This window comes from Nematolebias whitei, chromosome 22 (assembly GCF_014905685.2).
Source record: "Nematolebias whitei isolate Nwh7 chromosome 22, NemWhi1, whole genome shotgun sequence".
NCBI lineage: Eukaryota > Metazoa > Chordata > Actinopteri > Cyprinodontiformes > Rivulidae > Nematolebias > Nematolebias whitei.
This window is the reverse complement of record NC_056519.1, coordinates 24186982-24210668: the sequence shown is the minus strand read 5'-3', so window position 1 is coordinate 24210668 and position 23687 is coordinate 24186982. Positions and strand designations below refer to the sequence as shown.

The 23687-nt window shown below is 39.7% G+C and overlaps 1 protein-coding gene across 1 annotated transcript in view; it reads left to right on the top strand.

Annotated features, from left to right (window-relative positions):
• The window catches only part of osbpl8 (oxysterol binding protein-like 8), a 152483-nt gene that overhangs the window by 12561 nt on the left and 116235 nt on the right, over positions 1-23687 (top strand). The window contains exon 2 of the mRNA XM_037696237.1: positions 13535-13625. Within this exon, the coding sequence (XP_037552165.1) occupies positions 13581-13625 (45 nt within the window). The 5' untranslated portion in view covers positions 13535-13580. The remainder of the gene's footprint in view (positions 1-13534; positions 13626-23687) is intronic.

Below are 23687 nucleotides of genomic sequence, written 5' to 3'. Positions count from 1 at the left end.
GAGGACATGTGGACCAGAACACCAGAAGACATGTGGACCAGAACACCTGTGGACAGGTGCAGAAGTCTCACCAGTACTGTGTACTGTGGTTGCTTCAAAGGTACCAGTGCTTTGTGCTTAGACTGACATCATTCGTTTGTTTTTTTAAATAATTCAAAAAGCAGTGACTGATTTTCATTAGTTTATATTTAGAATTTATTTTCTTATTCTTGTCAGTTTCAACTTGTTGATCTTTTTGTGGGGTTTTATTTTTTAACTCGATGTACACACAACTTTCTGTCTGAATTGTAGTTAACTGTTTATACTTTAACTGAACTTGTCAGGTTGAACTGTTATTTAATGATAAACATTAGCTGCATGTGTTTAACACGTGTGCAGTAAAACATACATGTGTGTTGTTATGTCAGACCTGTTTCAAACTTTCACACATGATAGTTTGAACATGTAGCTGATTGTGTACAGGTCATTCTGGTGGCGTGGAAGTTAATTTCAGTCACAATGTTCAAGTTAGAAGAATCCATTTTGTTGCCATTAGCAACATGTTTGATGAAGCTGAGTGTTCGCGGCTGCCCTTGTTGAAGCCCCATCAGTCCCGAGCAGCAGGGAGCGTGCACACATCCGACACACACCTCCTTTCTTTCATGGCACACCGTGCGGCTCTCAGTGCTGCTCCGTCGCCGACACCAGCAGCTTCGCCGTCCACATTTCAAAAGAGGGAGGGGAAAAATGATGATGTCATTTTGAGGTCTCTCGCTGTCTGTCTCTCTCGTTTCTCTAAAAAGCTCTGCTGTGGGACAGAATGGTGCTTTCTGCTGCTTGCGCTGCATGACATCGGTAGGTTCTCCATCCAGTCCTTTCTCAAACACGTGCTCGCTGCATCGAACCGCTTCCATGTACGAGTCTGTGCTCATGTGTTCTAGTTTATCTGATCTTCATGTGTAAAAATGTATTATTGTAAAAAGTCTTGCAGCTTTTATTAAGGTCATTCTCAGGTCACAGGATCATTGCTTATGATCAGTGTAGTCTTAACTTCTTTTAATGTTCACAACTCTGTTGAAATGTATTATAAAATAAAAAGGACTGCATGAATAAGTTAAGTGCTGGCATCTCTGCTCTAATTTTTCACTCCTTCTTCTGTTATGCAAGCTCTATTATTCTGAGGCTGTGTGCGTCATGTGCATTTTGATTCTGTATCACTGTAGTGGAGCCGTGGCTGTGTTCGCTCTGTGATGTTCCTCTCAGTTTGTCGTAAGGATGGTTTGTTCTGTGTGACATGAGTCAGGAGCCAGTTTCAGTCTGTGACAGCAGCGTTCTCTGGTCATTGGTCTGAACTCGGTAAGGTTCCCTCAGTGTCCTTGGCACCCCGCGAGCCGAGTCCTTTCAGAATCCTCCTCCACCCGATCAGCATTCGGATCCACCCGTCTCTCTCTAATGAATCAGATAGGTGGATGTTAGTGAGCACTCGGCTCGTTGGTTTTCACCTTGATGCGTTTAATGTTGCTGCATTTCTTCCACATAAAAACAAAACTAGGGTATTCTTTGTGCAAAGTTTGATCAAGGCCTTTATATTTACAGGGAAGAAAATGATTTGTCCCTGATGTCAGGTATTTAATTTAGTTGGCTTTTAAATCTAAAATCTGACAATAAGATAACCTTCAACTAAAATACCATGGCTTTTACATTTTTAAAGAAACCAAACAAAAATGTATAGTTATATAATAATGTGTATGTTTTGTCATCATTGAGAACATACAATGGTGAAATTGGCTCTCTGCATTTAAGCCATCCACCACCAGGTGGAGCAGTGGGCAGCTATTGAAAGCACCCGGGGAGCAACTGGGGATAGGGTGTCCTGCTCAGAGACTCCATGAGATGTGCAGTGACCGGGGATCCAACCCGGGACTTTCGGGTCCCTAGTCGGCTGCCCTGCCCCTACACCATCTCGTCCCCTGAACAAATGTGACCACAATTTAGTGCTATTTACTTTAATTTAAAAACAAGTATGGAAATACTATTACTGTTGGAAACAATACATACAGCTTAAAAGGTATTATCTTTTAAATATAAACGTTACAATAGTATAATGATTCTTAATAATTATTACAATTATATTTAGGATTGAGGCTGATTTCTATTTAGTTGGAAATATGAAGTAAATAAATTTAACACCAAAGAGTCAACACGCAGCTTTAAATATGATTTTTTTTTTTAAATACTGCTTTCAAAGAACATAACGTTATAAATTACTATTAGCAGATTGTTTAACAATACTGTCGGCAATTTTTCAAATAAAATGTGTTCAGCAGGGAGCTGCATTTGCTCTTTACTGTTTTATGTTTGGCTGACTTTTACTTTGTTGAACATGTAAAAATAAAGTTTTTAAAGTTGTTGCTTACTTATCAGTGCCATAAGATACACACAAATGACAAATTAAAAATAAACTACAGTATCAGACAATTTGAATTATAATTCTTATGTTATTATTGTGGGTCTTGTACAGAATATTGCTTTTTCTCTGCTGTTTTGTTCTTGGTAAAGTCACCTTGAGCACGATAAGCTGTTATTAATTAGCTGGTTATTAGCCTTTTTATTAAACTGGCTGCAGTCAGCTGTGCATACTTCACCTGCTAACATGCTAGCTATTGTACCGTTAGTTTGTTCAAAGACAATAATGTTGTAGAAAAATGCTAGATAACAGAAAAAGAAACTTATCAATAAAATATTTATTGTTTGAAAACAAAACAAACAAAAAACCTTCTAGCCCGCCCTACTCTTCCACTGGACAGTTCCACTTCACTTCAAGCTCAGGTCGTCCACCAGAGGCCTGCCAGTTTGAGGGTTCTGCGTAGCATCATATGACACTTTGCCACTGTGTCAACTTTTCTTGGCTCGATACTACACGGCACCAGTTAATGGCCTCCCCAGTGTCTGTATCCACACCACTCGTCTAGAGCTGGGCAATATATTGATATTTTAAAAATATCAATATACTTTTTTTGATATAAGTTGAGATTATATTGATATAAAACTATAATTTTATACTTGGAAATCCTCCTGCCGTCTTCTTTCTCCCATGTGGCCCCCCTCCTTTTCCCTCCTGGAACACAAACCCAGCCCCTCAGCCACGCTCCCCTCCTTCCTGCTTCTTCAGGAGATGGGCGGTGTCATTCCCCCATCTGTTACGGAAGCACGATCCGCAGTGTTACTCATTTGCGCATGCGCTAAGAGGAATATTTCCGAGTTGCACGGATTGCTGCTGAATAAGGAAAATGCACTAGTATGATTGTTTATGAATAAGAACTGTCTTAATTTACTTAGAAAAGTATGTGCTTTATCTCCGCCGATTTTCATGTTGCTAATTTACGCCACTCGTATTTACGTTAAAGTCATTGACATATTTACGTCATGGTTAAAATAATATGCAGCTTCACCACTGAGTGGCGCTGTTTCACCATGGAAATAATTAATTCTGCATCTTGCAGGGTTTCTCTCATTCAGCCCAGGCTGGGGGTCAGGTCTAATGCGTCGCATCTCATCTTAATCAGTGATTTGTAACGGAAATACGAGTGGCATAAATTAGCTACATGAAGATCGGTGGAGATAGAATACGTACTTTTCTAAGTTAAGACAGTTTTTATTCATAAACAACAGCGATCCGTGCGACCTGGAAGTACACTACGGATCATGCTTCTGAAACAGACAGGGGGATGACAGGCGGGCGGTAGAGGAGACGTTTAGCACAAGTAAACACGGAGCAGCTTAGCTGCTGAACAAAATGAAAACCAATGACTGTACTTTCGGAGATGGTTTGGATTTAAATTGTCAGATGAGGGACAGAAAGATGATTTCTGTAGACAATGCTGAAAACAGTCATGACGACAGGTCGGAACTACGAATCTTTTTCACCATTTAAAATCAGCGGCGTGAAGTATTGTGAACTGCAGCTGCAGGTCCGAGTGCTTTTTTTAGCCTCCTTCCCTGAAAGAAACCACGGGTCAGAACTCATTTAGCCGTGCTGTGCCTTTTGAGAGGCACAGGGAGATGTGGCGACATTAATAAATCAGCAGCTTATCATATCGCTAAAGACACGATCCTTAGCGGCTAACAAGACGGCTAACGCTTTAGCCATCTTGTTCCACAGCTGAGACGGGACCATCTCAGCTAACAAAATCCATTTATCACAAATCTGCACTATCGCTGCCTATACGTCATCCTCAGTTTGATATGATGGTCACAAATAAAGTAATCTTGTTTGAGATAAAAACATAAACTGTAAACCACTGTATTTACTGAAGAAATAAAACACAAATGTTTATGGAAGATGCCCACGTAAAAATGAAAATAAATAAATAAACAAATAAAATTAGGTAACTCCTGAAAGTAATCCAGAAGCTTCTGTAGTTCTACTTGCAGTATCAAATTTTCCATCCCTGCATCTTTTCTAGGAGGATGTAATTCTGAGTTCTCTTGGGTGTAGGAAGGCAGTTCTCTGCCCCCAAGAGCTCAGTCTTATTCAAACTCCCAGACCTACATCTATTAATTTTATTTAAAGATAATCTCCCCTGAGCAGACCATCAAACTCGGGCATTCAAAAGACTACTTTCCATTACTTTCCTGTTCTTTGTTCTCTAGAACTTATTTTTTCCTCCCAGCATGAACTCACTTTTGGCTTCTCGTTCTTGGCACCAGACATTTCCAGTTTAGTGTGTTTGCTCCACTGCAGCCTGTAGATTACAGCCTGCACCGACTGTACTTTAAATTAAAAGCTTATTCTAATCAATAGTTCTTGAACTTCAAGTTGTTTTTAAGTTGCGAGTTAAATGTACAAAACCAGAAATATAGGATATAACAATAGAACTCCCACATTAAGTTTCTGTTTGTTTTTGCATTTTAATTGTTAATTAAATTTTTTTAATTTGTTTTTGTACAGGTCTCTATTGTAAATGATTCCTGGAGGCTCAGTGAGACTAACCTGTATAAATAAAGGTTGAATGAAATTTCCTATTGTGTGGGGAGTGGTGGCGCAGAGGTTAAAGAATGTGATCAAAAGGTCGCCAGTTCAACTCCCCAGACTGACATCAAAATGTGGGTGGGAAAGGTGAAACACACACACTGCTTCCACCTCATTCCTCCCACTCTGGGCCCTTGAGCAAGGCCCTTAACCTCCACCATCTGCTCCCCCGGGTGCCCTAGATAGCAGCTCTCTGCTCCACACAGAGGGCTGTGGTAGCTCGGTGTCTGTGGTTGCGTCGGGAAGAGCATCCGTCGTAAAAATAATTGCAATTGTGCGAGTTAGTTCCCTGTAGCAACCCCCGAAGGAGGGAACAGCTGAAAGAAGAAGATAAAAACGTGTGATTTTGGCGTGCATCAATGGAGCAACTCACTGCAGTTTGAAAGTTACACTCCTCAGTAAGTTGCGGTTTGACTTCCCGCCATGCCCACATGTCGTGGTGTCCCTGAGCAAGACGCCTAATCCCTAATTGCTCCCTGGGTGCTTACATAGATGCCCACTGCTCCACCTGGGTGCATCTCGTGATGAGTTAAATGCAGAGAACTAATTTCATCATTATATAGAAACATACAATGATGACATCACATAACACATTTCAAAAGAGAAATGTCTTTAACAAAAAGAAGTCCCGTTGCCTTATTTTAGCGGCTTAGACCCAACCTTTGACTCTCAAAAGTCCGGACCAGATGCAATGCTTTTTTTCCCCCTGTAGATTCTGCTCATGCAACTTGTCCATTTTATTTTTATGCTCTCTGCTGATCTACATATTAAATATTCCCTAAGCATTTGTCTATCCTTGGCAATGACTCATAGCTTTTAGCTCTCTGACTTCTGTGGGATAGCTTCAGCTGAACGTCGTGTGCTAGCTGGTGGGAAGCAGCAAACTCTGCAACAAATGGGACAAAGTCAGTACAGTAGTTATAATATAATCTGAAAGTACTCCTAGAGCTTCATAGACTCATTATCAAAGTGACTCAGTAGCTGGTACAGAAAAGATTGTATACACCCGCCAAAGGCAGGAGGTATTATGGTATAGTTCCCATACGTACACGTCTGTGAACTCTCTCTTGTTCAGCCTGTAACTTCTGATCCGCTCAAGATAATTGAATAAAACTAGATACACATAAGCAAGACAGTGTCGTGTATATTTTTCATCGCCCCAGCTTCAAGGTCACAAATCAAGGTCAAAGTTAAAACAAAGTCTTTGCTCTACTGGGCCATTATTACAGATTGCTGTGTTCCTGTATAATAGTTTGTCGACAAGCGTATAATTTGCAGTTTGCTGTTCTCTTGTTCAAAGATAAATTCATTTGGTCATTCACATATATTCAGTTGTATTAGGTTTCACAAGGAAGAAAACAAGACCAACTTCCTGCTGAAGGCATAGCTTAACTCCCACTGCGTCCTGCTTAATGTTTATCTCTGGCTTTTATGGTTTAGACCCTGAGCAGGTTGCCCATTTTCACAAAAGTCATTAATTGCACATTTTCAGAGCTCTGAATGACATTGTGCTTTCCCATAATTAAATGAATGCTCTTAGTAATGAAGATAAGGACAAGCAGGGCTAAACCAAATTATACATTTTGTATTTATTCAGACAAAGGTCAAAGCGATATTAGATTTTCTTCTTTTGTGAAGCACCACAGCTTTGAACAATTGCTCACTAAACAAAGACGTCTACCTGAGACCACTGAGGAGTTGTAAGTGCTGTTTTATCCAGAAGATAAAAAAAAAAAAGCACTGCAGGGGGGTATCATGGGAATGCATCACTTTATCTCTGTCAGAGCAAAATTAAATAAAAATCCAAGCACATCTGCACATTACTGTTTAATGCTTCACATACAGAAAGTAATAACACAACATTTTTGTTTAAAACATGTTCTGAAAGTCAGAAACAAACTTGGATTATCCCTATCCAAAAGATCTCCTAAATTAAAATTAATAAAAAACCTGCACTTTTTAAATTAATCTCATGGTAAATGAAAATTAATTAAATTGAATATATTTGACATTAAATCTAAAGATAATAGAACTTATGGCAGCACAAATAGACAAAAGCTGACCAAGTATGTAATTTTGGATGGGTTGAGGAGAGCCTCTTTCAAAATAACATGGCAGCATGACTTAGGTTTGTAAATTTAACCAAATTAACTTCAAGACTATGGAACAATGTCCTTTAGATGGATGAGACCGAGTTAGAGCTTTTACCCATAATGCACGACAGTGTGTTTGGACTAATATCAAGCACAACTTCTCTGGACCTTGACCTCTCTAAGTGGCTTTAAACAGCTGTTAAGTTCCTGGGAAAAACCAATGCAGACATGTTCCTGTTTTTAATTTTCTACACCTTACGCCTTAAAATTTAGAAGGTCTTTTTTTTCACTACTTTTCCTTTTGACTGTCCTTTTGGTTGCTATTTTGTTTTGATTTGTAAAAAAAAAAAAAATTTGTATGCCTCTTTTGTGACTGTCTGTTGTTGTTGTTGTCCACTGTTATCATCACTCTTTGTTAAAGAAATCGTGTCTCTCTTGTAAATGAGTCCCCGAGGCTCAATGAGATGAACCTGTCTAAATAAAGGTAGAATGAATGAACTTATCATCACAGACATAATTGTCCAGCATAGTGGTGGAGGGCTGATGATCAAGGGTTGCATAGTGCAACCGTTGAGTCAACTTAAGGCCGGGGTATACTTGGGCGTATGTGGGACCGCTGAGGTCCACGTGTACCGGATTAGAGCCGAAGTGGACGCCCGCAGGGCACGTCTGTTCCCGGACAAACAAACAAAAAAAGACCAGAAGCACATGTTCGGTACAGATGGGTACAGCTCATGTTCGACGTGCCCCGGGCGCCGATATCTGCGCCCAGAATCTTCCTATTCTCTTGCAACATCGCGGAATAACTGCATGCTTCATTTTTAACAGGAATCTATGGATAAGAGTCATGCGCCCCCAGAACCGGAAATATGACGCCAATCAGATCAGACAACGTTTTTTGAGACAAACCACGTAACTCCTCATTGCCTATAAGATATTTATCCTACACAACTAAAAATGCCATAATTATTCAATTTTTCACGGAGAATAGTCAATAGTATCAAATGCCTTCTTTAAATCAACAAAAACACTAACACAATATTGTTTTTGATCGACAGCAGTTATTTGTTCTATCAATTCCATGAGAGCCATTAATGTAGAGTTGTTTGCTCTAAACCCATACAGACTGCTTTTTAGAATATTTTGTTTAGCAATAAATTGATCTAATCTGATCACAATTAATTTTTCTAAAATTTTTGAAAACTGTGGTAACAATGATATCGGTTTATAATTATTGAACACACATTTCTCATCGTTCTTAAAAACAGAAACTACCTTGGCTACTTTCATATTGTCTGGAAATATTCCTGTTGAAAATGATGAATTACGTATCTATGTAAACGGCTCAATAACGTAACTCATTATGTCCTTTACAAACATCATATCCATGTCCGCCCAGCCTTTTGATTTCTTGTCTGTAAGATTTTTTACTGTATTCGTTATTTCTTCTTTGTCAGTTCCATCAAGAAAAGTTCTGTTGGCACAACCTGTAACTGTATGACTCGCATTATTATCTACGTTCAGTATTTTAGCTGCAAGACTTGAGCCAACATTCACAAAATAATGATTAAATCCATTTACAATTTCGTTCTGATAAAAATAAATAAATAAATCATTGGTATCTCCTGTACATCTCATTCTTCTACTGCTGCTGTTACCCCCAAAACCCTGTAGGGAACAAACCACCATTTTATTGACTGCTAGATTGATGTTTTCCCATATTTTAGGCTCCTTCAACCTTGTAAAATATTATATCTTAGCTCTTTTGATATTGTAGGCACTGGACTTTGCTTTATCAGCATGACGGTTCAAAACTGTACGTCAGAAAGAATTGCAACTAACAAGTGGCTTGGAAAAAAAAGCTGTTATTTCAATTGAAGCATTTAAATAATTTTAAAATGAAGGCAAAAATACTGACTAAAAATATTGACACTAACAATTTATATGTACGGTGGAATTCATTATGCCGACTGTTCTCAGCAGTCCCAGCTTCAAGCATAGATTTTTTGCTACTTTGTTGCGAATTAAATGTGTTCACATTGTCCATTGTGACAATCCAGTATAGTGTGAGTTTTGTACTCTAAGAAAGAAGCCTAATATACTCTATTTGATTTTTATTTAAAAACGCTCTGGACCTAGTAGTGGAATTTTCTTGATTGAAATTATTTTATGGTATTGCAGTTTTCCAAATAAATGCTGGCAAAATGACACTCTATGCTTTTTTCCCCCATTCCTGTTTCAAGTTTTATTCTGATTTCATGATATATATCATTACCACCACCCATCACAATATGTATCGGGATATGAATTTTATGCCATATTGCACATCCCTAGCAGACGGGGAAGACAGTTGTTGGAGATGTCAAGATGACATTCTGTGTGTTATTGATGCACACTGTTGCATCTTCAGATGTGAGGATGTACTGTCTGAGAAAAAGGATAATGCTAGAAGTACACAGCTGTGGAACAAGTGAGTAAATCTGACTGCAGACAAAATATTTGACAACTATGAAAAAGAGTCATTAATTAAAGTTGAACATGTAATGAAAGATAATGATATTTTCATTGAAATTGAGATTGACAAATTAAGCTTTTGTTCATTGTATTATTGGTTGGGTCTCATGATTTACTGGTATTTTGATACCTGCAAAATATTTGAAAGAGTGTTGTACTTCTAAAAATACTACCCCTCAGGAACTGTAAGTAAATATGTAAATTTCATGAAAGGTCATCCTAACATACTCAGTGAAATGAAATGATATCAGGCCACTCTAAGAATGTTTGTTACAAGTCAGGTTTATCTACAGCCAGTATGAGTTTGGTCCACAGAGATCCAGAACATCAAGGCCGTTCAACTAAACTGCTGTTTACTGAAAGCCAGCAGCTCAGGGGCCGGGCATCCAGCAGTTAGTCATTCTGTAAATAAACCAGGTATTACAGTGATATTCATTCTACCTTTGTTTATAAAGGTTAGTCTCATTGAGCCTCGAGGACTCATTTACAAGAGAGACCTTACACCAAAGAACACAGATGACAACAGTAGACCAGTTCTGTTCAGTTCACTTATTTAACCAGTTCTGTGATCGTGACCCACATCAAAACGACCATCAACGTCAGCAAAGACCCTCACCAGTATGCATACCGTGAGAATCGATCAACAGAAGACGCCATCTCCTCTGTGGTCCACACTGCTCTCACCCACCTGAAGCAGAAGGATTCTTACGTCCATATGCTCTTTGTGGACTTCACGTCTGCCTTCAACACCATGATCTCCCAAACCCTGATGGACAAACTACTCACACTAGGACTAAGCCCCTCCATTTGCAACCTAGACTTCTTAGCAAACAGACCACAGTCTGTGAAGATCTACAACCTCTCCTCCTCCACCATAACCCTCAGCACTGGCTCTCCTCAGGGCTGTGTGCTGAGCCCTTTCCTGTTCACTCTGCTAACACATGACTGTGCAGCTACCCATCCAGACTGTCATATTGTAAAGTTTGCAGATGATACAGAAGTGGTGGGATGCATCACAAACAATGATGAGTCCAGCTACAGGCAGGAGGTAGAACACCTGGAGAGCTGGTGCAAAGAGAATAACCTTCACATCAATGTGAAGAAGATGAAGGAGATAATTGTGGACTTCAGATGGAACAAACACACCTACACCCCCACTGAACATAAGAGGATCTGCGGTTGAAGTGGTCTCCAAGTACTTGGGTGTGCACCTGAAAACCTCAGCTGGAGCAACAACACCACCAGCCTGATCAAGAAAGCTCATCAGAGACTCTACTTCCTCAGATGGCTGAGACGAGCTGGTCTGGGAAGCTCAGTCCTCACCTCCTCCTACAGGTGTGCAGTGGAGAGCATCCTGTGCTCCAGCATCAACGTGTGGCATGGAGGCTGCACAGCTGCAGAAAGAAAAGCTTTGCAGAGAGTGGTGAAGGCTGCACAGAAGATGCTGGAGTCAGTCTCCCCACCGTCACAGACATCTACACCTCCAGATGCAGGAAGAGGGCCACCTGCATCATGAAGGACCCCACTCACCCAGCACACACACTTTTTGCCCCACTCCCCTCAGGAAGGAGGTTAAGGAGCATTAAGTGTAGAACCACTAGACTGAGGAACAGCTTCTACCCTGAGGCTGTTAGACTCATGAATCTCTAACCAGAATAATCACTGTGATGCCACTTGATTGTTGATATTTGCTGCTGATTATCCATGCTGCTGATCTCATGCTGCTGATCTGTTTCATGTTGCTGTGTTCATTCGTACTCATCTGCTCACACAGACTCATGTTCGTGTTTGTGCTGATGTTCGACATATTGTTTTTGTTCTATGAGTGCTTAGTGTATTTTTAGTTGATGTTTTTCTTAGTTCATATCTTAGATGTTATTACTGTTTTTCTTTTACATTTTATTGTTGGAACTGAGACCCTGTGGACATAATTTTGTTCCACCACATGTACCACGTGGTGCAAATGACAAATAAAAAAACTCTGACTTTTATGTGTGTGTGTGTGTGTTGGGTGTGATAGATCAGTGGTTAAAGCGCTGGTCTTTGACCGAGTTCGAAACAACTTTTACAGAACAAAACTATTTTAATTGCGAGGGTTCAGCAATCCTCTCTCTCTCATGGGTCAGACAGTTTCACATTGTTTTAATTAATTTAGTCGTGCATTGAAGCCAATAAATTATCCCCCTTTTGGCGGGGGTGCATGTGAGCGTGGGAGGCGTCCGTTTTTATGATTTATTAGACGGGACTATTTTTCATGAGACACAACCTCTGCCCACAGGAGGAAGAGAAAAAGTGGCAAGTTTATGTACACCCCCCCCCCCCCAACTAAAACAAGAAATTCAACGTTAAGCAACATATCATTTTTTGACCACAGAAAATTAATACAATTTGTAAAAATTGTACAGTTGGATCTGTTATCTTTTAAATTGGTTTATTTTGCTGCTTTGAAACATAAATCATATAAACAGAACGTAAAAGTGTAATTCAAAGAAATTACATTTCAAGATTTATTTCCTGGGCAGCACGGTGGAGCAACTGGTAGAGCTGCTGCCTCTCAGCGAGCAGGTCCTTGGTTCAAACCCCGGTCCAGGGGCCTTTCTGGGTGGAGTTTGCATGTTCTCTCCGTGCATGCGTGGGTTTTCTCCGGGTACTCCGGTTTCCTCCCACAGACCAAAAACATGCATGTTAGGCTGATTGGTAACTCTAAATTGTCCCTAGGTGTGAGTGAGAGAGTGAATGGTTGTTTGTCTCGTTTGTCTCTATGTGTCCCTGTGATGGACTTGCGACCCGTCCAGGGTGTACCCGCCCCTCGCACAGTGATTGCTGGACATGGGCACCAGCGACCCCCGTGACCCAAAATGGAATAAACGGGTAAAGAAAATGGATGGATGGATGGATGGATTTATTTCCTTGCAAAGTAGTGATTGTCTGTCCATCCGTCTGCATCCATCTGTATGCATCCATCCGTCTGCATCTATCTGTCTGCATCCATCTGTATGCATCCATCTGTCTGCATCCATCTGTATGCATCCATCTGTATGCATCCATCCGTCTGCATCCATCTGTATGCATCCATCTGCATCCATCCGTCTGCATCTATCCGTCTACATCCATCTGTATGAATCCATCCATCCATCCTCTTTACCTGCTTCTTCCTTTTCGGATCGTGGGGGTCACTGGTGTCCATATCCAGCTCTCACTGTGCGAGAGGCAGGGGACACCTGGACAGGTCTCCAGTCCATCACAGGGACACACAGAGACAAATGAGACAAACAACCATTCACTCTCTCACTCGCACCTAGGGACAATTTAGAGTTACCAATCAGTCTAACATGCATGTTTTTGGTCTGTGGGAGGAAACTGGATTACCTGGAGAAAACCCATGCATGCACGGAGAGAACGTCGACCTTCTCACTAAGCGGCGGCAACTCTACCAACTGATCCACCGTGCTACAGTGATATTCTAATGTGAAATAATATAAATAAAGAAAGTGACACATTATGTCTCCTATTTGACACAAATGCCATCTCTGACCTGCCAAATCTTTACACTTTAAAATAAATAAATGTTGAGTATTGTTGATGTTCTTTGAGTGACCCACATGTTTCTGTTTCAGGTGGGTCCAGTTGTTTTTACTCATTTATATTTACACTTTACATCCAAAGCAGATAAAAGGTTTGATTTGGTCACCTTTTGGTTAAAAATGGTGGACTGTGAACACTGATCCAGTGTTTGGGTTGAAACTAAGACGCGTTAAATCTTTTGACCAATTATTTGGTCAAACCAACTCAAACTATGACCCAACAGCTTTACCTCAACCATAGTCATAAAAAAAAAAAGCTTGCAATTTGTAATGATCTTTGTGTTGGAAAGGTGCCATATAAATGATCTTTACTCCACTTCTTCCCCTGACAGTCATGTGGTCATCAGAGCAGCGTGGGCAGGTCTGACTCATACCACCATGGAGTCCTCTTCTGAGTCCCAACAGGAGCCCGAGAAAACTCTGGTAAGTAGGCTCTGATCAAAGTGTGCATATCTGAACACTTTTCATCTTATTTGAACTCTTTTAAAAGTATCATAAAGGCTGAAAGAACAAATAGCTTAAAGTCTGAGGTAAATGTGTCCAGTTGTAATAAATTAGTGAAGAATTATGGCTTTGCTTTCACTGTGATTGAACAATTTTTTATAAGCCTGAAGAAAACTGTTGGACTTCAAGTCAAATGAATATAAAATTTGCAAAACATACATTTAGTATTCTGTCTCCACAAAATGCAGCTCCAGAACCGGGTTTTAAAACACCAAATAAATAAACGATTAGAGCTGAAAGCATTGCGAGTGTTATTAGAATAACAATGCTTTCATACCTTTGTCTCACCAAAAGTTAACCTTAAGCTAAATAAGGTTAAATTATTTATACAAGGGCTGTAGCAATCATTGAAATGAGTTTTGTTTATGGATTTTGGGGCTGTGTGTGAGGAAAACCAGTTCAGAGCTCAGTGGATGCAGACGTCAGAAATTCTTCTGAACTTGGTAAATAGAGAAGAAATGTCTATTTATTCATTAAAGATGCCAACTCGACTGATGCAGGAAAAAACATGTATAATAAAAATAGTACTTTAAAATTGAACTCATTTTGTTCTTTTCAGCTTTTACCAATGTTTTCTAATGTACAACTTAAAGGGCACGTCAAGTAATGTTGTTTGGAACATGACTGAAGACATATTCTTTAAGTTTTTAGCTCTAAGAAGAACGTTTTTTAAAACTAAAACCAACATTTTAAAGACATTTCAAACTGGAATTGTAAATATTATAAACATTGAGCTGATCTGCTCACCTCCTGATGAGTAGTTCTCACTTGGCTAAAGTGGATGTTAAGGATTGCTGCCCCCCACTCTGGAGCGAAGAGGGGGACTTGGAAACACCGTCCGTCCATCCATGAATCTTGTGAGCACAATAACGTGAAAATTAAATGAGGTACCAACTTCCTTTTTGGTGTGTGGCTACAGCTAGTCGTAAGAAAGCTTCTTTTCAAAAATAGGGTTGCCAAGTTAAAATCCAAGATGGCCACCACATATATATCGTATTTTCCACCGTACATGTCTCTCCGCCCTATAAGTCGCACCAGTCCAAATATGTTTAATAAAGTGGGAAAATCCATAAATACGTCGCTTCCCTGTATAAGTCGCATCTATTATGTGTCACCGCTGATAGCCCGGAAATGTGGGCCGGTGTTGTGCCAAAAATAGATTGACTGCCAAATGGCGGCCTCGGGAGCATGCATGGGAGGACTTTGACAAGAATTTAACAAGATTAACACTTATAAACAATTGCGTGTTTGCTCTAAATTATAGTAAAGGTGTGTCTCAGTCTAACTTTTGCTTAATAAATGCACTTTGACGGTCAAATCAGCTGCATTTCAAAAGCTGATATACGGAAACATGAACAGGTAGAGAGACGACTCGCTGTGCATTTCTTCCAAATTTAACACAATAACCACCTAAAAACAATTATGTTTGCTCAACTTATAGTAAAGGTGCGTCTCAGTTTAACTTTTCCTTAATAAATGCACTTTAATGGTAACATCAGCTTTACTTCGCTGGGCCGACGCAGTGAAATGAAGCTGATTTGACGGTTGCTCCAGGCAGACGACGGTGGCAGGCTATGGCAAGCTGATTGTGTCATTAATAGCCACTTTTACCTATTACATGACACAACGGCATGCCTTACTACTCTGCTCCCATCTAGTGGCTGAAAATGGTATTGTTCAATATTTTCAGTCCGTATGGATGAAAACAATCATATCTCAGCCAAAAAGTGGTTTATAAATATGGAAATAATCCATAAATGGGTCGCTGCGGTGAAGTTGCAGGTCATGCAAATTATGGAAAAAACTGCGACTTATAGGGCAAAATATACAGTCTGTATATACGTATGTATGTGTATATATATATATATATATATATATATTTATATAATATGCAGTGTTTCCCCTACCATTATACAAGTGGAGCAACCCACCTCATTAACATAATCAAGTTCCCCACCTACCTCCCCTGATACCCCCTGATAATTATCCTAATATCACGCCAGACTTCAGATTCTTCATGTTACTTGCTGGTATCAGACGTATTGTCCTCTGACCTTTAAAGGACCATTTAACGTGTTGTCGACCTCACAGGCTTGTGCGGCTCAGTCTGACAGACTCTACTTCATGTAGCTGAGCTTGTCTCGGAGCTGGTGTTGCTCAGTGGAAGACCGATGCTCAGATGATTAAAGGTCACTCGTGTTGATTCAACATCCTCTTTCCAAGAAACAGGGAGGTGATTAAGCAGCTCACTAAAAATGAAAAGGACACCATCAGAAACACTTCTGTGTTCGGTGCTACGATTTAAAGATTGCAATTTCATCACATTTCTTTTTGTGAACTCACAAATTTACCATTCACATGTTTAATTCCACTTGAATAGTAATCTTCAGGAGCACATTTTGTGCTGAATAAATTGTCTTGAACCTGATGAGTGGGTTGAAGACAGTGTCTGCTCCGCTCCCCTGCTCCTGCACAGACAATGGAACAATAAGACTGAGGAGGAGCAGTTTCCTCTTTGACACTCGCTTTAAGTGGGAGTGAGTTTTAATAACACTCTGTCAGTACTGAAAGCTCATTTCTTTACCCACCTACTGCTCTCTCTATTTTCAAGCCTGTTTAATTAATCTACTGATGATAGTTTAATTAAACAGGCTTGAAAGTCACATTGATAATTGTTCTTTTGAATATTTTGTTAGATTAAATTGGTGTTCACTGATTGCTCTTAATTGTGACTTAGTCTTTGAGCAGGTGCCTGTGGCAGGGTGTTATTCCTTCATCACACATTATAAGTGGCCACACTGCTGGATGGTATTAGACTTTGATGGTTGGATGTATTGTGCTGTTTGCTCAAAGGGCCTGTTGATAGAGAGGATTGGGCCCAACAGGAGATGAAAGGCTCTAAAAAACACAGTAGGTGCCTTTTGTTTCTCACTGTGTCTCCCTCAAAGCATGTTACCAGTTGGACCGTTGTCATTTCTACTCTCCATACTGTAATAAAACCACTCAAGATGAAAGAAAAAAACACATAAAAGCAAGTAACAACATCAATATAACGTTGAATAATGTGGTTTTTATGTAGCAGGATCTGTGATGAACTTTGCGACCTGTCCAGGGTGTACCCCGCCCCTCGCACAATGATTGCTGGACATGGGCACCGGCGACCCCCGTGACCCAAAATGGAAGAAGCGGGTAAAAGATAATGGATGGATGTAGCAGGATCACTCACAATACTTTGAGTGAAATACTTTTATCACAATCTAACAAAATAAAGTCAGGTCCTCTGGACAGATTCTTCTTTGTTGAAACAATTCGTAGGTCTGTCGCGATAAACAATAAATCAATTAATCGCATGATAAATGAAAATTATTGACCTCATTTTCATTTATCGGCTTTATCGTTTCTTTGTGTCTCTCTTTCGACCGAAGACACTGGATGACAAAAAGACTCAACTATGGTGCTTTTCACTGACCCCTCCCTTTTCTTTTTAAAATCCATTTTAACCGTCCAAAATCACATTTTTGGATCATTAAAAGCAGCTAAGCTGAGAAGCTAAGCTACGAGCTAAGCTAACGGGCCGACCTCGGGGAAAAAAAACCTCCGTCTTGTCAAAGCTCCAAAATTCACAGTTGAAACCTGTGCATTCATGTAAAAAGTTGTTTTTCTCTGCAAAAAGAAGCTGAGAACTTGTTTACTGATTTTTTTTTTTTTATTAAAAGCTTTGTGTGAAAAATGTTATGCTAAAAGAGCTCAAATGCGACCGCCATTTTGAGAACTGAAGAGAGACAGCCCATGTCACGTCAAGGGGTCTCCCTCCCATTTTTCTTAAAGAGACACGCTGCTTGCTCCATCACTATCCATATTTTGGTTCAAACAGTCTTATACTGCCATCCGGTGGTCAAAAAAGGCACTACCCACAAAATGAACCAACATTTCTTCTTAAATTATTTATTAATTTCTTCTTTCAAACAATGTTATTGTTTATTGCAATAATTTCTGAGACAATTATTCACCAGCGAAATTTGTTATTGTGACAGGCCTAACGATTTGGCTTTTATCCAAAAGACTTCTTCAGTCTGAGGAGCTGCAACAAACTCAGTCTTAAACCTTGTTCGCACGGGATTAGTTTTACCTAGGGACCACATGCTATTTGAGATAATTACAGAGATAGTCTGTTTTGTTAATCCTGTGTGAATCAGCCATGTCAGTAATTTGTAAAGTAAAAATTCCCCTGCAAATTCCCTACTATATTTTGCTGAACTCTGAGGTCCTGTGATAAAACTAATCCAATGTGAATAGGCATCTCTGTGATTTGGACAGAAATGCTATGGGTCAGATACGTAATGAAGCATTTTTTGTTTTTGTTTAAGCAAAATCATTTGGAAAAATATAGAACAAGTCTATTTTAAATGAACACGCTGCTCGTTTCAGCTTTTGTAGATGCTGCTACTTCCTTCACTGCAGATGACAGCAGGTGCGGAGACGTGCGTCTGATCAGCTGACTCTTCCATCCATTATATTTATACGTTTCTTCCTTTTCGGGTAGCAGGAGTCACTGGCGGTGCCTATGTCCAGCCATGACTGTGCGAGAGGCAGGAGACACCCTGGACAGGTCGCATTTTCATTTCAAACCGGTGGGTCAGCGGCCGCTCACGCGTGCGTGCAGTTACAGCTGTTCATCTGAGCTTATTGTGGCTTTTTTTAAACCTCCTATTTAAACCGGCCGGTCGGACCTGCCTCCTCCTCAACAAGTAGATTAACATGATTTTATATTGTGCATTCTTTAGTTTTCTTTGTGCTGATTCGTAAAACCACAACAAAGCCCAAGACCGGCCTGGCCCACACATTAAGCGCATTATATGAACTGGCCCAGTCGTGACAACGCAGCACGTTAACATCATATCCGGAAGATGTCCGTAAATCTCAGCTAAATATCAGGCTTTGATTATCCCGTGTGAATAAGCCACATAAAAAGCAGACGTTGGGGAGTAATTTATTTATTGCACATGGTAAAACTAATCCCATGCGAATAGGGCTCTATAAACAGCACCTTCTCATAGTGGATCAATCAGTTTGTTGTTGACATCCAGAACTAGCTGTTCACATTTGGTTGTCTTCAACAAACTGGTTGATCCATTATAAGAAGGTGCTGTTAATAAGGCTGAGTTTGTTGTAGCTCCTCAGACTGAAGAAGTCTTTTGGATAAGATGAAACGTTTCAACAAAGAAGAACCCATCCAGAGGACCTGACTTTACTTTGTTATACTTTTCTATCTGGATTATTGAGCATGCATCAGGATAATTTTATCACAAGCTGCTCTAATTTACCTTTGCAAAAGATTCATTAACTTCGGTGTTGCAGATCAGTGTTATGGCTGCTGTTAGTACAAAGCTTCTGCAGCTTAAAGGTTTTGGTGTAAATGCAAGACACCAAGGCATGAAATATGAGAGAAATATGTGATATGTGACTTATCTGTGCTGCTGATTACCCATGCTGCTGATCTCTTGCCTTTATGCTGCTGTATTCATACCCATCTGCTCACTGCAGACTCATGTTCAGGCTGCTATTTAATACACCGTATTGTTTTACATTATTAGTGTTTAGCGTATATCTTGGATCGTTTAGTGTATATCTTAGTGTATATCTTAAATTCTTGTATACTATTTCTTTTTACACTTTATATTTTTTCTATTTTTGGGTGTACCTGGGACCCCGTGTACACAGTTTTGTTCCACCTCATGTACCACATGTGATGAGAATGACAATAGAGAACCTTCAACTTGAACTTGAATGAGTTTATTTTATTGTCAAAATTAAAAAAATAAATATAGTTTGTTTTTCTGCCAAAGCAGCAGCACCTTTAGCAATCTGCCAACCCAGCTTTAAGATATTACCAGTAGTTGGCATATTTAAATTATATCTAAAGTGGAACTGTATGGAAACTGGACAAATTATCACACATGGATGGATGGATGGATGGATGGATGGATGGATGGATGGATGGATGGATGATGGATGGATGGATGGATGGATGGATGATAGAACATTATTCTTAGTGGGTGACTGGGTGTGATTTTTCAACTTTTCATTGGTATTCTTTTTCAGTGGAAGTTATACCTGTAAATATTTTTCAACTAAATATCCAAATTTACAGCCTGGAAGACACTCAGAGGGAACTTCCTGTCTGCAGCTGAACTCTTTAAGCTCATGAAACCAGCCAGGGCTTGACTGCAGATGAGCTGTGTGCTTAGTTAATGGTTTGATGCACTCTGGTGGTCAGTTTTCAGGCTCCTTTAGCAAATATTTGGCTTGTTTGACATCACCTACCAACATAATGTAGTGCAATACAAAGTTTCTGTTTTCATTCTGAACTGTTATACACAGTAGACGGTGTTTTGCTGTTATCCATCTTCCAGTGTTTTTCATCCCAAACAAATGATTTTAAAAGAAAAATATTAAACCGTATAGAAAATAAGTTCACCTCAGTTTTTCCACTCTTGCACTTAGCGGTTGATCCAAGGATTATAATTATTGCACACTCTCAAAAGGTGGGTGATAATGTATTAGCCTTCGCGTACTGCTTTATTTTGAAACTTTCTTAAAGTAACCTCTGGCAGTCCATTTGCAATCAATAAACATTTGGATTCAACTAATTTCAGGATGGCTGCCACAGCCAGTCGACTTTTGGTGTAACTCATCCAATTTTACAAATATTTACCAAAGAGTTGGTGTTGTAGCAGGCAATACAGATCCCCAAGACATATTCTGATCACTAACGAGTCGCACACAAGCTTTATGTACAACTTTACTATTTGGAGTCAAGTCTTTTTTAACAAAATATCTTGTGAACAAACCATTGGGCAGGTTTTATTAAATTGTTAGTAAATAATCACTGGATTTTAAACTGCAGTTGGATACGTTTTGGAGCCAACACCATTCAAGATGGCAACCAGCCAACTGACTTTAGAATAGGCCTGTCGCGATAAACAATAAATCAATTAATCAATTAATCAATTAATCACATGATGAATGAAAATTATCGACCTCGTTTTCATTTATCAGTTTACCGTTTCTTCGTGTCTCTCTCTTTCTACTGAAGACACTGGATGACAAAAAACTCAACTCCGGCGCTCTTCACTGACCTCTCCCTTTCTCTTTTCTCTTTAAAATATGTTTTAATGATCCAAAAATCACATTTTTGGATCATTAAAAGCAGCTAAGCTGAGAATCTAAACTACGAGTTAAGCTAACAGGCGGACCTCGGGAAAAACCTCTGTCTTGATGAAGCTTCAAAATTTACGGTTGAAATCCATTCCTTCGTGTAAAAAGTTGTTTTTCTCTGCAAAAAGAAGCTGAGAACTTGTTTATTGATTTTTTATTAAACACTTTGTGTGACAAATGTGATCAGGGATCATACAAGGATGACATGAATGCAGCGTAATGCATAGCAATCCAATAAAAGTCAAAGTCTTTGGACTACACCATCATTTCGGAAAATGCAGAAATCCTAGGGAAAGCCAAAATTAATGTAGTTTAGTAATAATATAATTTAATTTAATAATATACTTTGTACAAGTGTGGGGGGCTGTCATTAACCAATATATATGCTGAAAATTTTTGAGCTTTGTCCACCCCCAAGAATCTACAAACCGGATTCCAAAAAAGTTGGGACACTAAACAAATTGTGAATAAAAACTGAATGCAATTATGTGGAGGTGCCAACATTTAATATTTTATTCAGAACAGAACACAAATCACAGATCAAAAGTTTAAACTGAGAGAATGTATCATTTTAAGGGAAAAATCTGTTGTTGCCAAATTTCATGGCGTCAACAAATCCCAAAAAAGTTGGGACAAGTCCATTTTTACCACTGTGTGGCATCCCCCCTTCTTCTTACAACACTCAACAGACGTCTGGGGACAGAGGAGACCAGTTTCTCAAGGTTAGAAATAGGAAAGCTCTCCCATTCATGTCTAATACAGGCCTCTAACTGTTCAATCGTCTTGGGCCTTCTTTGTCGCACCTTCCTCTTTATGATGCGCCAAATGTTCTCTATAGGTGAAAGATCTGGACTGCAGGCTGGCCATTTCAGTACCCGGATCCTTCTCCTACGTAGCCATGATGTTGTGATTGCTGCAGAATGTGGTCTGGCATTATCGTGTTGAAAAATGCAGGGTCTTCCCTGAAAGAGATGACGTCTAGATGGGAGCATATGTTGTTCTAGAACCTGAACATAGTTCTCTGCATTAATGGTGCCTTTCCAGACATGCAAGCTGCCCATGCCACAAGTGCTCATGCAACCCCATACCATCAGTGATGCAGGCTTCTGAATGGAGCGTTGATAACAACTTGGGCTATCCTTGTCCTCTCTGGTCCGGATGACATGGCGTCCCAGTGTTCCATAAAGAACTTCAAATCATGACTCATCTGACCACAGAACAGTCTTCCATTTTGCCACACTCCATTTTAAATGACCCCTGGCCCAGTGCAAACATCTGAGCTTGTGGAGCTTGCTTAGAAATGGCTTCCTCTTTGCACTGTAGAGTTTCATCTGGCAACGGCAGATGGCACGGTGGATTGTGTTCACTGACAATGCTTTCTGGAAGTATTCCTGAGCCCATTCTGTTATTTCCTTGACAGTGGCATTCCTGTTTGAGGTGCAGTGACGGGATCACGAGCATCCAGTAGAGTTTTACGGCCTTGACCCTTACGCACAGCAATTGTTCCAGATTCTCTGAATCTTTTGATGATGTTATGCACGGTTGATGATGGTAACAAGTCTTTGCTATTTTACGCTGGGTAACACCATTCTGGTATTGCTGCACTATCTTTCTGCACAACAATGGTGGAATTGGTGATCCTCTTACCATCTTGGCTTCTGAGAGACACTGACACTCTTAGAAGCTCTTTTTATACCCAATCATGTTGTCAATTGACCTAATTAGTGTTAATTGGTCTTCCAGCTGTTCGTTATATGCTCAATTTCCTTTTTCCAGCCACTTATTGCTACTTGTCCCAACTTTTTTGGGATTTGTTGACACTGTGAAATTTTGAATCAACATATTTTTCCTTTAAAATGTTACATTTACTCAGATTAAACTTTTGATCTGTCATCTATGTTATATTACAAATAAAATATTGACATTTGCCATCTCCACATCATTGCATTCAGTTTTTATTCACAATTTGTTTAGTGTCCTAACTTTTTTGGAATCCGGTTTGTACCTAACAGCGAGTGGAGTGGGGCTAGTTTATTTAGTGCAGCTGTTAGCAACAATGAAGCTAAGCTAATCAGATCCACACTATATGTAGTCCCACAGTAGGGTTCCAAGTGGTGCATTGGTCATTAAAACTGTCTTCCTAACGTTAGTTCATATTTTCTATCATCCACTATTCACCATAAAGTTATCAATTGTTTTACAAAAATATGAATTAAACAAAGAAACAGTCTTCCCTGTTCATTGTTTAAACAGTCAGTCATGTCAGAGTCAGAGTCAGAGTTTCTTTATTGTCATTCGCACCTCATGTGGTACATGTGGTGGAGCGAAATTATGTACACAAGGTCCCAGTTACATCCAACAATAAAATGTCTAAGAAAAACAGTAATAACATCCAAGATATGAACTAAGAAAAACATCAACTAAATATACACTAAGCACTCATAACATAAAACATTGAACATCAGCACAAACATGAACATGAGTCTGTGAGCAGATGTGCACGCATGAACACATCAACATTGAAACAGATCAGCAGCAACATGAAACAGATCAGCAGCAACATGATATGGTTTTTCACAGTGATTATTCTAGTTAGAGATTCATGAGTCTAACAGCCTCAGGGTAGAAGCTGTTCCTCAGTCTAGTGGTTCTACACTTAATGCTCCTTAACCTCCTTCCTGAGGGGAGTGGGGCAAAAAGTGTGTGTGCTGGGTGGGTGGGGTCCTTCATGATGCAGGTGGCCCTCTTCCTGCATCTGGAGGT